At 38.2% G+C, this 16,057-nt stretch overlaps 1 protein-coding gene across 1 annotated transcript; it reads left to right on the top strand.

Annotated features, from left to right (window-relative positions):
* The first annotated feature begins 12,055 nt into the window (after nucleotides 1–12,055).
* Nucleotides 12,056–13,776, top strand: LOC149186830 (septum site-determining protein minD homolog, chloroplastic-like). The gene has a single exon (XM_089411158.1). It carries the CDS (start codon nucleotides 12,174–12,176, stop codon nucleotides 13,188–13,190), a length of 1,017 nt encoding a protein of 338 aa, XP_089267284.1. The 5' UTR covers nucleotides 12,056–12,173; the 3' UTR covers nucleotides 13,191–13,776.
* The last annotated feature ends 2,281 nt before the right edge of the window (nucleotides 13,777–16,057 follow it).

Genomic DNA, 16,057 nt, shown 5'->3' with positions numbered 1-16,057 from the left:
GGCCATACTAGAGAGAGTTGTTCAGACCTTGAGCGACTTGCTTGATCTTGGTCTCAATGGTCTCAAACCTTGCACATATATGCATTCACACACACACACACACACACACACACACACATATAGATAAACATTTACGATGCCTGGTTCGAGCCCCATTTTAGCATTTAAATACATGTATATATACATGTCACATTATTGCATCCAACCAAATCCAACAACTACAATTAACCCCGTTGTTTGATGTTTCCACTATAGCCCTCCTTATGCCTCTGGGACACATCACTCGGTTTTCCTCGTCTTGAAAATTTCTAAGTGTGCTCCATTGTTAATCGTCGGGTCCTTAATACCATGATTGCGTTTATAGTGGGGTTGTGAGACCTCCTTCATATTGGTCTGCCATTCAAATTCTCAACTGGCACTACAACCTGTTCCAAGTCACCCTAACCCCCTTGCCTTGGTGCCCTTCTTTGCTGCACCTCTTAATACTTCTGAGGCCACCCTTCCACCAATTCGGGTACGGGATCCACTAATGAAACTAACTTATGTCATCTTGTATGCATTATCTTGGTGCTCACTTTGTTGCCCATGCATGCACCTCCCGAACACGTAGAAAGTGTTGGTCATTCCCTTTCACATGCCCTCTCTTCTGATTGGGCCATGTGGATATGGTACTATGTCACCCCGACGTTCATCATCCAGGCGCTTCCTTCATACTGCTTCTTTTATTCAACTGGGGTGGGTCCCTCTGGGACACATCATTCCAACACTACCACCCTGACACTTTACACATCCTCCCCTTTTGAATGCTCGATAATGGCTAGTGGGATGAGCTGTTTCGTGGGTTCCATTCCTAGCTAATGGGATCATCCTCCACCTACCACTATAGGCCTAACTGGCCTGACAGTCCGTAAACCTTGTCATTCCTTTATATTTTTAACTAATACTTCCTAGGTATGGCCTCTAGACCATGTGGCCAGTGGGCCATTCCTCATCACGACTCCTACTCCCGATTGGTGCACAATCATGGCACTACCACGACACCCCATGCTAATTCACACTGCTCCCTTTCTTGTGTGTGCTCACAAATGCTCCGGGGTTGAACCATTAGGCGGACTTGGTAGGTGGGTCCCCCTTGCAACAATCAAAATGCATCCCGAGGTTGTGTGGAGGCCAACCTGGCCCGACCTCATGTCATCCTATGCCCCATTATGGTTCCCTTTTAAAGTTTACGAGATCTTTTGGCTCGTGGGATGAGCTGGATGGTGGGCTCCGCTCTAGACAATGGAAATTCCTTCTGCCCCTGTGTTGTGAGCCTAGTTGGCTCGATGCCTTGTCATCCCTGTGCCATTTTCTCATGTATCCTCATGAATGATTGGGAACTATTCTACCGTGCCAACTTGTTAAGTGGCCCACCTCTCAACCAATGGCGAAACTATCGGATTGACATGTTTGCCAACGCATCCCAATTGATGTCATCCCTACCAATCCCCTTTTCTATGCAAATTAAACTTTAGGGATAGAAGCTTTGGGCCATGTCACCTTCCCTTCGACCAATAACAGTAAGGGGGAGTTTAGGTGTGCCAATATCAAGCCTCCATGGCTAGGGTTCTTCCTCAGATTGAGGGCTAAGGGTTATTCAATTCATTTATAAGTTTAAAACTTTGCCTAAATCCACCATAATGCTACTCCCATTTGGTCTCTACCATGGCCAGACCAAAGAGAGCTCTTCAAACCCTGAGCGACTTGCTTGATCTTGGTATCAATGGTTATCAATAGAGTCAATATCCTCTCTACACTTATAACCTTCTGCTGGTTTGTTCAACCATGGCTCAACCAAGATGGTTTTGCAGACATCAAGATCTGCTCCAATGTTCGATAATGAAAATGGTGGTTTACTGAAGCACTGCTGGCACTACCCCCTCTTAAGTTTGGAATGAAGTGACTCCAACGAGTTCCTAGCCTTCAGATATTCCCCATTTAGGGACAGGGGATTCCACGCATGCCAGTGCTGGAAATATTTTTGTTGCCCTCTGCTATGGATTGGAAACAAACTATTGATGGGATTCCACCTCTCCTGCCACACGCCAAGGAACCCCCAATGGTTCCCGATAACCCTATAGCTTGCAGTGCCTTCACCAGCTACCTTGTGGTTCTTATTGAAGGCATGGCACAAACAATGGCATCCAACATGAGGCGGTTCACCAACAATTCCAATGAAGCAGGGGTACTTGCTACTAAAAATCCAAGGTAGGGGAAGCCCTTGATGCAAGGTCATGAGACATTATATTTAAAATAGGAGCGATTCCTTTGCATTAGCACAATGCCTCATCATTTGAAGCACATGTGTCCTTGATGTAATCATTATTCACTAATAAGAGGGATTCTTATGCCAGACTTTGTCATGTTTCTGTTCAGGTTCTTATAAATATTTTTAATGCCTTCATGACTTCATGGTATATGTTATTTATCCAGTCATGCAAAAGCACATTCATGTATTTCATAAGCACACCATTTCAACCCAGAAATGTAACATGATATTTCTTGTTAAGTATAGAAAAAGTACATTATACCATTCATAATCACAAGGACAGAATGTAATCCTAGCTATTCTCTACAATAACAGGTTAAAATCAGAAATGCAACATACATTCAATTCATTTACAAATACCATTTCAATCCAAAAATGAAACCATATATTCATGAGCATTGCAGATACATAAGAACACTTATCTTGTAGTTAACTGAGTTTGGGACAAGGCCTCTCCACTCAACCGTAGACAACTATATCAAGCTTACTTATAGTTGTCACCTCTAAGCCAGATTCCAGAGACTAAGGGGCTTGCTCAAGGGATTGAACACCATCTTCCATTTGCATAGGGACTCCATATGACCTCTTTCCTCAATCTTGCCAACTTCCTACCACACTTTATTCAACATAGGGAATACAAAGGTTTATCAACTCCAACCTCAAGAGTAGTGTTTGTGATTCACCTCCTTCCCAGGAAGTCCCGAATACATTGCTAAAACCAAGGACATAAATGAGGAGATCTTCAGGGACACCTTCCACAAATATTAAATCAAGGATTATTCTCTTCGCAAGTTGTCCAGGGTTCCAGAGATTACTATCTCAACCCACAACATCTAGGGAAACTAAGATGTTACAAGGCTTCAAAGATTCTATCCCAACCCACAGCCTCCAGGGAACCCAAGTTGTTTCAGGTCTCTAGATATTCTATCTCAACCCACAGCCTCCAGGGAACCCAAGTTGTTACAGGGCTCCAGGAATTTCTATCTCAACCCATAGCCTCTAGGGAACCCAAGTTGTTACATGGATCCAAAGGCTAGTATCTTAACCCACAACCTCTAGGGAACTTGAGAACCAATCCCCTTCACTTCTCTTCTCTTCTCTTCCGTGTCGCTCCCCGTTGAATGTTGTTCCATTGGATTCTCTCCTGCTCATGTGAACGAGTAATTATCACACGATAGTTTCCATAAGGTCGAACCCCTTCTTTTAATCTACTGCTTTTCCTTGTTGTGTAGGGATTCCCATCCCTGTCCTTGCTGCCTTACCTAGTCTAGCCCTCATAAATTTTCCCTTTCCTCTTTGCTTATGGGGGTTCTCAAGTACATGGGCCTTTGCACTTTTTTTTGCAACCCATTTTAATTTAGGAACCAATCCATTTAAAAGATACACCAACCAACCTTTAATGGTTGTTCGAAACAATCTAGATTTCTTGCATAAGGAAACCTTTCCTATCCCAAGCAAGCCACCTCCTCAACTTTGGAATATGTGTCCCTTAGACTCAACCCATTTTATTATATTTTTGAAAAAAATTTACATTGTATTTTCATGAGGAAAACTCGAGTTGGGGCTATCACACTTTGAAAAAGCCTAACTTTAAAAAAAACTTGCACAACAGAAAATACACTAGCAATTAGATCATACACAAAACACAAAATTTTAATTGCAAAAACCATTATCTTATTTTTCCTTCAAAAAGGATCGTAAGTCTCCCTTACTAGGGAAGGTGGACCTTTACAGCTCCCTGAAAAATCCCAATACAAGAAACAAAACCTTGTCCAAAATCCCTTGGCTAAGGCTAAATCCTTCAAGTCCTCAACTGCCAAAACACCACTGTTGTGGCAATCCTTCACTATAGAATTTACCATCTTTTTGACTCTCAGTTGTTGTAGTGTTAGTGCACTTCCAACCCTCCTTCCAGCCCTTGGCGAGGACTGTATTCCTTTACTGGGGATGTGCTAACCAAAAGTCCTTACACAGGCCTCAACCTATGCTAAACTAACATGATGACCCTTCCATAGGGTCTAACACCTTGTTTATTACCTGTGGATGCACCTACAAACCCCCTTTTCTCTACGATCTACCATACCAGGGTTCACAACCCTGTCCTTACTACTATGTAGACACGACCCTTTCCTTTGGGCCCTAAACTCTTGCACATAGTCCTTGCCACCTTCCTTGTCTGCAATGGTCTATGTATATCACCCAACTAGCCACCTACCAACTCTCGACCTAGCAGCAATTTCCTTGCACAAGCCTCAAAACTAACTCTTGAACCCTTCTTCATCTGTGAATGGTAGATTCCCATAGGTACGACCCTTTTTAGGGCACAAATTACCTTTAATTCCCTAAGTTGCTCCTTTCCTCCTTATAGACTTTCCTTCCTTGCCTTTAGATCAACCTAACAACCTCCTTCAAGATTTGTCCTAACATATTTGCCCCATGAACTAATTTACTCACATCCTTCAAGAGTATCGTGTTGCTTCTTTGCAGGTCTATGGTTATCTTAGGAAACCAGAACCCTAATCAAGAAGAAACATCCATTATTATCCTCTCCAAAAAGAATTCTCAAGCCTTTATATTGGCTTCTAATTTATACATTTTCAAAGGGTGCAATACCATGGGTTATCAAAATACAATGGGTCATTAGAATACCATGGGTCTATGGGTACAAAGTCCCACCACTCAGCTCATACACTCATAGAATCACTTCTATGAGTGTTTTCCTCTCACATACCCAACACCAAGGGCACGCGAGAGCACCGCCCGATGCTACCAAATTTCAATAGTAACACGTGGAGAGATGATATGTTATTGAATGAAACTAGATAATTAATGGTATTATTTTACCATTATTGAAGATGATGAATATGGAATAAAATAAATATTAAAACTATTTTTAGTATACACATAAAAATAAGTTATTTAAATGTTATAATATTCAAAAAATGTTAAGCTCATTTGGGGAGTACACTTGACAAGTACATGAAAAAGTAAAGTAAATGTGAGTACAAGGTACCATATTCAAATCCCTTGTTGCTTACCTATGACTGTGTGTTTGTCACATGAGTACAAGACCGAGCCCCTGTGTCACCAACTAAACTTCAAGATTGAGTTCCATGTTGCATTAATTTTGCTGCATCATTTCCTACTTAATATTTTTCAAATCCATGTATTATGTGTAGAATCCTAACGATTAGAGCTAGTAGTGGTTATTACTACATTCTTCATAATTCCATTGGGCTTTGAAAATTTTCATTAATTTTGTTTTTGGGTGACAATTATATGGCACTAAATTTCACACTTATAGCTTAATTATATGGAACTAGTTAGCCAATCAACAAGCTCCCTTACGACATACAATTAAACGATTTTTCCTTGGTCTATCAATTTCTGGAATATCTTCACCTAATGACCTCATCTGATTAACAAGATCTTGCATTTTTTGATGTAATAATGAATGGATTCATTACTTTTCATATGGGCATTTTCAAAATTCCTCCTTAATGTTTTCAATTTAGTTACAACAACACCTTCATATGTGTTGCATAAATCTCTCCACAAAACTCTCACTAAAAATAACAACTTTAATAATTTCAGATGGATCATTATTCCAACATCAATGCTAAGTCCAATGCTTAGTTCACAACGCAAAGAAGGTATCAACCAACATTGTACCATTCTCCTAGGACATTTTTCTTAGCAATATCATTGATGGCAAAGTTCCTTAGAAGGGGTGATATGGGTTGTACAAGGAACACATGAAAGGGAGGAGAGGAAATGGACCACACACATAGAGAAATATAGTAGAGAGAACATTAATACAATGAAAACCAATTTCTATTAATGAATAAAATAGTAGAATGTTATAGAACTCAACCCAACTAGAATGGTGGTACCTTATCTCTGAAGAGAGAGATTTCAGCTATGCTCATTCACAAAATGATATCACAAGAGGTAAAAAAAATGGTCTTTTAACATAAAACAAGAACCCTAAAGGTCCAAAACTATAACCCTAAGAGATGAAGCACCAAAAGGTTTGTGGGCCTTGAGGTGGCTAGTTGATACATCGATTTCCTGGGGATGTAATGTTTGCATACAATGTCTAATTGGGTGCATAATAACCCATTGGAAATCTCTAACTAAGAACTATAATTTTGTGAATGACATGATTGTGTCAAGGAGAAACCTAGGCCCTTATATTTTCCAAAAATCACCATTTAGGGCCTCAAAACAACCCTCAAAGTTTATGACCCCAAAAATTATAACAAAACTCTCAAGATGGATGGCAATCGATATCCACCTATATCAAGGGGTCAAAAAAAGGAAAAAATGATTCTTATCAAGTTGTGGACCACAACTTCTCTTATCACATAACTTTCCTAGAATTTAGGCTTGAGTATTACATGCAGGATACTCTTCTCCCTTTCAACATGTCAATATAGGAAATTAAGTTTTAATTAAAAAAAATAGATGGTATCCTTAGTGATGAACATACTCATAATGCCTTGTTTCACACACCTATATTGTGGTGGTGAAAGAAGCTTATTTCCTGATTAGCTAAGTTTACAAAAATAGGTTTTTGTTAGCTACGGAATAACTTTCCAGGATATCCATGAATTGACATGATTATTTATGGAAGGAAATGCTGTGGAAAACACCTTTTAGTAACACAAATGTAGAAAAAGAATAACGAGGAAGACACATATATTAAGTATAGGACAACATGAAGGAGAAAATATGACCCTCATCAACAACCCTTTTGTTCACATTGCATGTCAAATATTTGTATCTTGATTGATTTTCAAGCAATAAAAAAAGTGAGTGTACCTTGAACATGATTATGTTGGACGTATTGCATTTTTCGCAAATATAGTTTATACATCCCATTATTGTTAGTGGGGTATGGGGTCGCGACTCCAAATGTTTTTGGTTTTTTTGCTCCTTAATTTCTAAAGGCTATTATGGGTGTATATATGAGTTTTTTTAGTGGTTTTATCCCATGATTTTATACCCATTACAATCTAATCCTTATTAATGGATTGGGGTTGTAATCTAGTCTTAGTTAGCACATTAAGATTATTGACATTAATGAATACCTAAATACTATTTCATGAATAATTAGATAAATGTAATGAGAAATGAAGGTGCAACGTTGAGTTAGGATAGTTTTCCAATTAATGGTTTCCATGGTAATCTTGTGTATACTTTATGTGAATTTACCATTGTTTTTTCCTATTTTCAAAATTTGTAAGCATTATCTTTCTTGAATAGGCTTATCTAGCTTTCCCTTAGCATTAGAGCAAGGTTATTGGATTCAAGGTGATGCCTTTGTTGTTAGGGCTTATCTCTTTTTTGAAGAGAAAGGGTATCTTGGGTCAACAATATGGTGAAATAAGACTAGAAAAAGTTGGATAGGAAGGAAAATAGTACTATTTGATTGTGCCTTTCAAATTCAATGTAGTCGAATGTCTTAGGAGAATCTAATGGTAAGGGGACATGGAAGAAGATAGGGGATTTTCCTATTATTATATATGATTTTATACTTTATCAAAAGATTCACCAAAACTTCACAATATTTTATAATAAATCTGCCAAAACTTTATAGGATTTAATAATCCATTGAAAGATTCTCCAAGATTTCACAGGATTTTATAACTTAGTAAAAGAGTCGCCAAATATGTGTGTGTGTGTGTGTGTGTGAGAGAGAGAGAGAGAGATTATCGTGGTGACACCCATTTATTATACATATACATTTACTGTTTGGTGGGTGGGGCGGGTGGGGGGGAGGGGGGGAAGGGGTGTTCTTAATATTTTCCTTATAATGGATGGATTAATGGGTATAAATATCGTTTATCCCTTGACCTGAGCCATATAGGCATGGAGTCAAATGCCAAGCAAGTGTAGGGCCAAATGTTGAGTATATGTAAGGCCAATCATAGGTTGAACACCAAATGTAGGGTTGAGGGCCAAACACAAGAAGCTAAAAAGAATAAGGATCCTTAAATGTAGAGCAAGTAGAGATAAAACAAGGTCAACTGCAGAGCATGCAGGTACAAGAGAGGTTCAAATGCAAAATGAGCAAATAGAGTAATGAATATATGAGCAAGATGTTATATAGCAAAATGAATAAAATAGATGACAGTGCTATCATGGCTTCAATAACATAACCATCATGACAGGATGAAAGACCAATTTGATAGATTGACTTACTAGACTTGCCTTTTGTCAATTGATTTGCTTCCTCTACTTCATGACCAACCATGCTTAGCTCCATGTCATGTACTAGAATGCTACCATCCTAGGTGCATGCTAGATGTTGATTGTTGGACCTCCATTTTTGACAAATGTAGTCTCGCACAATTATGGGAAAGACAACACATGATTGGTGGTAGACATTGAGTTGATATAATGACAAGGGAATCATATTTGCATTAACATCTGCCATCAAGAGAGTGATTATTGAAAGACATGTAATGAGAAATGACCTTGATACTAAAAAAAACCTTCATACTTATTCTTGACACTACCTAGATACCGCGTTGCACTAGTCTCATGTACTACACTAACAAAAATTAAAAAATAAAAAATAATAATATATTAACATAAATGACAAAAATTAAATATCGTTTATGAGAAATTTTAATCTCTTAATTTTCATACGATAAATATTAATCAGACACATAAATAAAAATATATCACACGTAACATAACCTCAATGTTGGGCCTGGAGTACGCCCTAAAACTGCTTCTGCTTGGCTAAGAGCTCGTCTTCCTCGGACGTAAGGAAACAGGTTAACGGCCCAAGACCCAGAGGCATCTGGCAGGAGTGATAGCCTGCTCCCTTACGGACCACCAGCGGGTTATTTCAGGTGGCGTGGTTTTCCTTGATAACAGTGATGTGTCAACTGACATTCGCGGATAGCAGCCAGAGATGGCTGTCCTCAATGTTGGTTTGTACGGACCACCAGTGGGTTATTTCAGGTGGCGTGGTTTTCCTTGATAACAGTGATGTGTCAACTGACATTCGCGGATAGCAGCCAGAGATGGCTGTCCTCAATGTTGGTTTGACAAAACTGAGTTTGATAGGTTTTTCCACCTTTTGAAAAAAAAAAAAAAAAACATAACCTCAATTTTCATTTATATAATTTTATTAAAATTACGATGCATCCACATAGATATCGTACCATCTTACTCTTACGATTACCATATATTTGCATCTCTTTACATATATATAGACTATTCTATTAAAATTATGATACAACTATATAGGCAATTCTATTAAAATTATGACATTGTACCACGGCACCTTGCCAACTATAATTATATCTCTTTGCATTTGCTATGACTTGACCATGGTTTAGTGATTAGGATCCAAACCTCAATGATTATAAAACCTTGTATATCCGTTAATAAAGTTATTTGACTTTATAAATTGGTTTTCCTCAATAAAAACTTAAACTTGAAATATTTCCACCCGGTCAAACAGGTTACATTCTAACTTCAACGTAATAAGTTATGCAGTGGTCTATAACGCGACTTTTTGAAAGTTTTTCTGGCGGGTTTTTCCGGTGAAAATCCGGTAGCAATTTATTGGAATCGCAAGTTTGATAGCTAGTTTCTGCACAATCAAAGCGTCCCAGGGGTTTTTCAGGGTGCTGAATCCGAATATGCAGTTAAAAAACCATTTTAACTGCAACAAATCATGATTTAATCTCAATTTCTTCCGCCGGAATCTCCAAAAAGTCGCATTATAGACAACTCCATAAGTTATCCTTTTGTCCAACAAATCAAAAAGTGAACTTAATAGTATACATTTTCCTTTTCATTTATAAATACGCGTGGTCTAACGACACTTTTAATTTGTTGGGAAACCAGGAAATGGTAGAAAGTTTCGGAACTCAGAAATTTGAAGATTTTAGTTATATTATGAGATTTGATGGTGTTGAATTTATTTTTCATTATAATAAAAGAATATGATTAAATATTTTTGTGGGAAAATATCTCCAATATAAATAACTTGGTATTGATGGCTTTCTCAATTCAATATTTAGGATTGATGTGTGTTGTTTTTTATACATGAAGTATTTAGTCAAAGTTACTTTTGTATAAAGGGCGAGATATTGTAATGTAACGGGAGAATTCGCAACTTTCCAAATATGATTAAATATTTTTATTTTCAGATTTTAGAAAAAAAAATTTAATTTGGCAATTTTTTAAATTTTATTTTGATTGATAAATATGTTTTTGGTTTGCAAGAGCACTTACTTTCTCTTGAGCATTTTTCTAGAAGAGTGCGGATGCAAGTCAATATTAGCAAAACGAAATTAGTGATCTTTTCTAACAAAATGAAACATAACCAGCATAAGTTCTACTTTGAAGGCAACATTTGAAAGGAGTTGCGATTACAAATACCTCGGAATTGACTTCAACATAAATCTATACTAGGATTGATGTAGAAAGAAAAAAACTTTGGGGGATTAGAAAACATTTTATACTTTTCAAAATAGGTGGAAGAAGTTGCAGGTTACAAATACCTCATAATTGACTTCAACATAAATTTAAGCTGGGATGGATGTAAAAAGAAAAAAAACTTTGGGGAGTTGGAAAACATTCTATGCTTTTCAAAATAGGTGTAGAGACGCAGAGTTATGAGACTGGAAAACCACTCTTTTTGGACTTTTAGCGATTCAGTGATTCTCTACGGTTGTGAACAGTGGGCCAACAATGCATTCGACATGCAGTGGAAACAAATTGAGAAAATTCAGAAGCATTTGATTACAAACAAATTCATAATTAAAAGTGTAGTTCCTTATGCTATCTTGTTAAGTGAAACATGGGCTGCTCCTATTGAAGCAATTGCTATGCTGCGGTCATAAGGTATTTAAAAAAATTGAGCAAATGGAAGAGGGCAGATGGCATAAGATTGTGTTTAATGACATATTGTGCAAAAGAAAAAAGACTTGGATGCGGCAAAATAACAAATGGTTTAGTAAATGAGGTATTTGTTTGAGCATGCGTCCCACAAACAATGAAGAGTTAAAAGCTTTTGTTATGGATAAGTTCCACAAACGTACTTGGTAGAGGGAGAAAGAGCTAGGGAGAAAGAAAAATATTATATTGAAGAGTTTAATCCCACGCATAATCATCAACAAAAAGCATAGATAGGGGCCAATATTTCTTGGAGAGCCAAAGTTCTTATTGCTCAATTAAGGACTAATTCTCATCAACTCCGCTCTGAAACAGAGCGCTCGAAAAAACCAAAAAAAGTGTGAGAAGAAAGAGTGTGTATTTTTTGCTATTCCGTAAAAGTGGAAACATAAAAACATTTCATTTTAGAATGCGAGGCTTTCAAAGACAATAGAAAAAATTATACAAATATTTTAGTAGCTAACTCTTGGGATAAACTATTTAGTGAAGAATTTGTCGAGAAATTCGAAATGTTCATTGTGAAACTTTACAAAAAAAAATAAAAAATAAAAATGACTGCATATAAAACCTAATAAAAAAAACAATCCTAAACTATCTATAGCTCTGTGAATGTTAAAATAACTTCTTCCTGACAGCTCGGTAGAGAACATTTTACAAGAGGAAAGCTCGGTAGAGAACGCCTTTACAAGAGGAAAGAGAAACGACAACCCTTACGAACAACTCTCCACGTCTTACATGAAAGTGACGCGGATTGATATCTATTGGTGGATATGAAACCCAGGTTTATGTGGGCTTAGGCTATAGTTATAAAACAGATAAATGGCGTAACATACTTCGTCTCGGAACCTAGAGAGAGCAAGAAAACAGACACAAAAGTCCCAATGCATCAGGCAACACCTCCCATTTATCTTCGGAACATTATTTTCTGAATCGAAAAGTAATGACTGCACTTGCCGTTTCACCCACATTGCCTGTTCAAGGCCTCTCACGCTCTCTTGACGAAGGCAGAGGTCGCTGCTTCAAATCCTACTGCTCACCTCAAAAACTAAGAACTCCAGCCCTAACTCCAAGAGCCAGGAGGCAACAATGGACAGTTCGGAGCATTCTGCAGTGGAACAGAAGACCCCAGTTAGCCGGCGAAACTCCCAGAATCGTGGTAATCACATCGGGGAAGGGAGGCGTTGGCAAAACCACGACAACAGCAAACATAGGGTTAGCCCTCGCGAGGTTGGAATTTAAAGTGGTAGCCATCGATGCAGACGTCGGGCTTCGAAACCTGGACCTCCTGCTGGGCCTCGAGAACAGAGTAAACTACACAGCCATGGAGGTCTTAAATGGTGAGTGCCGCCTTGACCAGGCCTTAATTAGGGATAAAAGATGGGTTAATTTTGAGCTTCTGTGCATTAACAAACCTAGGTATAAGATGCCCTTAGGGTTTGGGGGAAAGGCACTGGTATGGCTCGTGGATGCCCTGAAAGGTAGGCCTGAAGGATCACCTGATTTTGTGCTTATAGACTGCCCTGCTGGCATTGATGCTGGTTTCATAACTGCAATTACCCCTGCCAATGAGGCCATTCTTGTAACCACCCCTGATATAACCAGTCTCCGCGATGCCGATAGGGTGACAGGTCTTTTGGAATGCGATGGCATTAGGGATATCAAGATGGTTGTGAACAGGGTCAGAAGTGATATGATAAAGGGGGAGGATATGATGTCCGTGCTTGATGTGCAAGAGATGCTGGGGCTGTCCTTATTGGGTGTGATTCCTGAGGATGCCGAGGTGATTAGGAGTACTAATAGAGGATACCCACTTGTTCTGAATAGGCCACCTACATTGGCAGGTCTCGCATTCGAACAGGCTGCTTGGAGGCTGGTGGAACAGGATAGCATGAAGGCGGTATTGGTTGAAGAGACACCGCCTCGGAAGAAAGGGTTCTTGCAATTTTTCGGAGGTTGATGAGCAGGAGGCCTTGGGTGGGCTCTTGGCAGATCGTTTCGAACGTTGTATGTTCTTTGGATTCTCGGATTGGCCGTATAGAACAGCAAGATTTGCAGCTACTGATTTTTTTCTAAGGCCTCTATAAGGGAACATATTAAGCTGTTAGGTTGCAAATGATTAATTGAGCTTTCACTTGAGACATTAAAGCTGTGCCCCTACAAAAGTGGACAGGATATGGTTTCCATTCTTAAGTTTTGTAGAAGCAGGAACAGCCGTGCTTTCTGCCTTGGGTGAATGATGTTTTGGCTCCGGAGGAGATATTAAATTTCTTTGATAGTATATTAGGTGTTCCGTAACATTCTTGCTGTATAGATTTAAGGTGTGAGATGGTTGATGCCATAGAAAATGAACTGTTCTTTTGTGCAAAATATTTGGCACGGCTTCATTATTGCTAGCTAGCAGCAGTTCAATTTTTTCGGTTATAGAGATTGCCCCTTCTGATGTATTTGCTATGTGAAAAGAAGGGTGGCATATCGATCAGCAGGTCAGGGACTCTTCACTTTTGAACTTCTAGGAAATACATTTTCTTTGCATTTCCCTTACAGTGTTTGGTTCTTGAAACTTGTAGCGGTGTGATGTCTGTTACTAATTCTTTGGCAACATGTTTAGTCTTATATATGTGAATTCAGAGGTATTTTACATGATGTAATGAGTGATCTAGAGGGAGATAGAGGATTTATCTGCCTGCTAGTCTTGTTTATTGTATCAATTAGATGAGATATCTTATTCTACCACTTTTAGTTTTGCTAATGAATCGATCATGACAGTAACACTAGGCTGTACAAATGAAGGCTTTTATTAGACAATGAGAAACGTAGGCTGTAGCACTACCACCTACATCGGATGGGATGTAAATTTGAAACACATTGGGGGTATTTACATCCAGAAACCTAAAAATTTAAGCAGTCCAATTATAAATTAATATATAAGATAATATTCTTGTTTATGCTTGAATTTTTCCAATCTATTAATGGACTAACAGGTTCACCACAATTTCAACTGCAATTGCGTTGCAGACATGTGCCAACGTCATTGTATCGAAGGCTATTTATGATCCCATTCTTGACGTTTGGATTTATGCACCAAATTTGTTATGTTACATAGATAATGTGGGTTAGATTGTGCTGTTGGAGGGTTTATGTGTCTATTTGGGCATCATGGCTTGGCAAGTTTTATATCAGGAATTTTGTTGTAGCTTAACATAATCTATATAAGCTCAGGTGAATCACGGAAGGATCCTCTGGGGAGTTGCCTGTTGGAGGACTTGTATAATTATATTTTCTTATAAGAGTTCGAAAGGTTATAAACATACTAATTAGTAAAAGTAATCATTAATTTGGAACAGGAGTAACTATTAATTTGGAACACAACCTCACTACAACGATCTACTATTATGGTAATGGCTTGTTGCATTAGCTTGTGATAGTTATTCAAGCATTCATCTATAATCATCTAAATAATGGTCTTGGAAGTCAAAGTGTGGTGTTGGAAGGCTCTCGAAGGAAATGTTCATGAGAGTGGCATTCGTAACATATATTGTCTCCTTGTTATATTCATCTTTACTTTCTTTGCCAAAATATTGGCCAATTCTCTTTCTTTTGCCATATTTTGTATTTTTATTGATGATCTTAAACTTCTAAAATGGCACACATTTGCTTTGATATAAGAAATATTTTGAAACCTTTACTTGTCATGGCCTATGAATCATGACTTAAACTTTTCAAGTTGTGTGACTGATAATGATGGCTCTGTTTTGTTGCTTCACACTGTGCCTCTATCTTGCAGCTTAACTCTGGCTTTGACACCAATTATTTCGGGGATTAATCTGCTCATGATCTAGTGCTTTCTTTCTACTCTTTCAGCTTCTTGTTGAAGAGGGTTTGTAATGTGTTTCTTTACTCGGCTTCTTTATGCACAATGATGTCCTATTTTTAGCCGACTCAAAGTAGAATAAGTTTCTGTAGAAAGTTTATAAATTTTAAGGGACTGTTTTAAAAGGAATAAAGCGCTGCAAAGTAGCTAGTCCCCTGCCTAAGCATAAGGAGACAGTTTGGTTTTGCTCGGAAATGCAAACTTGGATACCTCCTTCAGTGGTGAATACTGCCATTCCTGAATGCTGCTTGATTGGCAGTTTAGATTTGCGTGGAAATGCAAGCTTAGAAGTTAGAACATTCCACTGTTACATTGAGAATATTGTAAAATTGTCACTGGGAGGACAGGCGATGTGGCAGGGCTGAATACGCAATAGTCAGTTTTGTTGGGGAGTGCATCGCTGTATTTGGGGCACACACGGGCCAGTTATTTCCCATCGCATTTGCTGGGAGCTTCCTCGAATTCTACACCAGGATCCTTAATTTCTCTACCAGGCTACCTAATTTCTCTACCGCCATTGTTCGTTTATTACGGGAATAAAATTCCTGCAAGATGGGCCAAAAGCGCAGCGTTTGGGACAATTACGCCCACTCACGATCATTATCACAAATTTCTGTTAAAACTACAAGTGTGAATATTGATCATTGTAAACTAAATCTACAAGTAAAGAAAGATGGTAGATCTCAATTTAAGCACTATGGTTTGACTGCCAGGTAATGAAGTTCAAGATGTCTGCTTTCTAGCTTTGTTTGCTGGATGGATTTTTTTGAAGAAAAATATCAAGATATAGATAGAATGAAAAGATGTATGAGAAGAAAAATATGTTAACAGGAAGGACTTTGAATTTCAGTTGATCAACTATTTTATAAAAATGAAATTCAAATTCCATGTTATGAATGTGTATAACGTTAGAAGTAATATCCATATGACCTCATTGAATCTGAAGGCAACAA

Source organism: Pinus tabuliformis, chromosome 3_1 (assembly GCF_031772625.1).
Source record: "Pinus tabuliformis cultivar Carrire ecotype Pingquan chromosome 3_1, CPIR1, whole genome shotgun sequence".
NCBI classification, from domain to species: Eukaryota; Viridiplantae; Streptophyta; class Pinopsida; order Pinales; family Pinaceae; genus Pinus; species Pinus tabuliformis.
The sequence above is the reverse complement of the archived record's forward strand: the minus strand, read 5'-3'. Positions and strand labels throughout refer to the sequence as shown.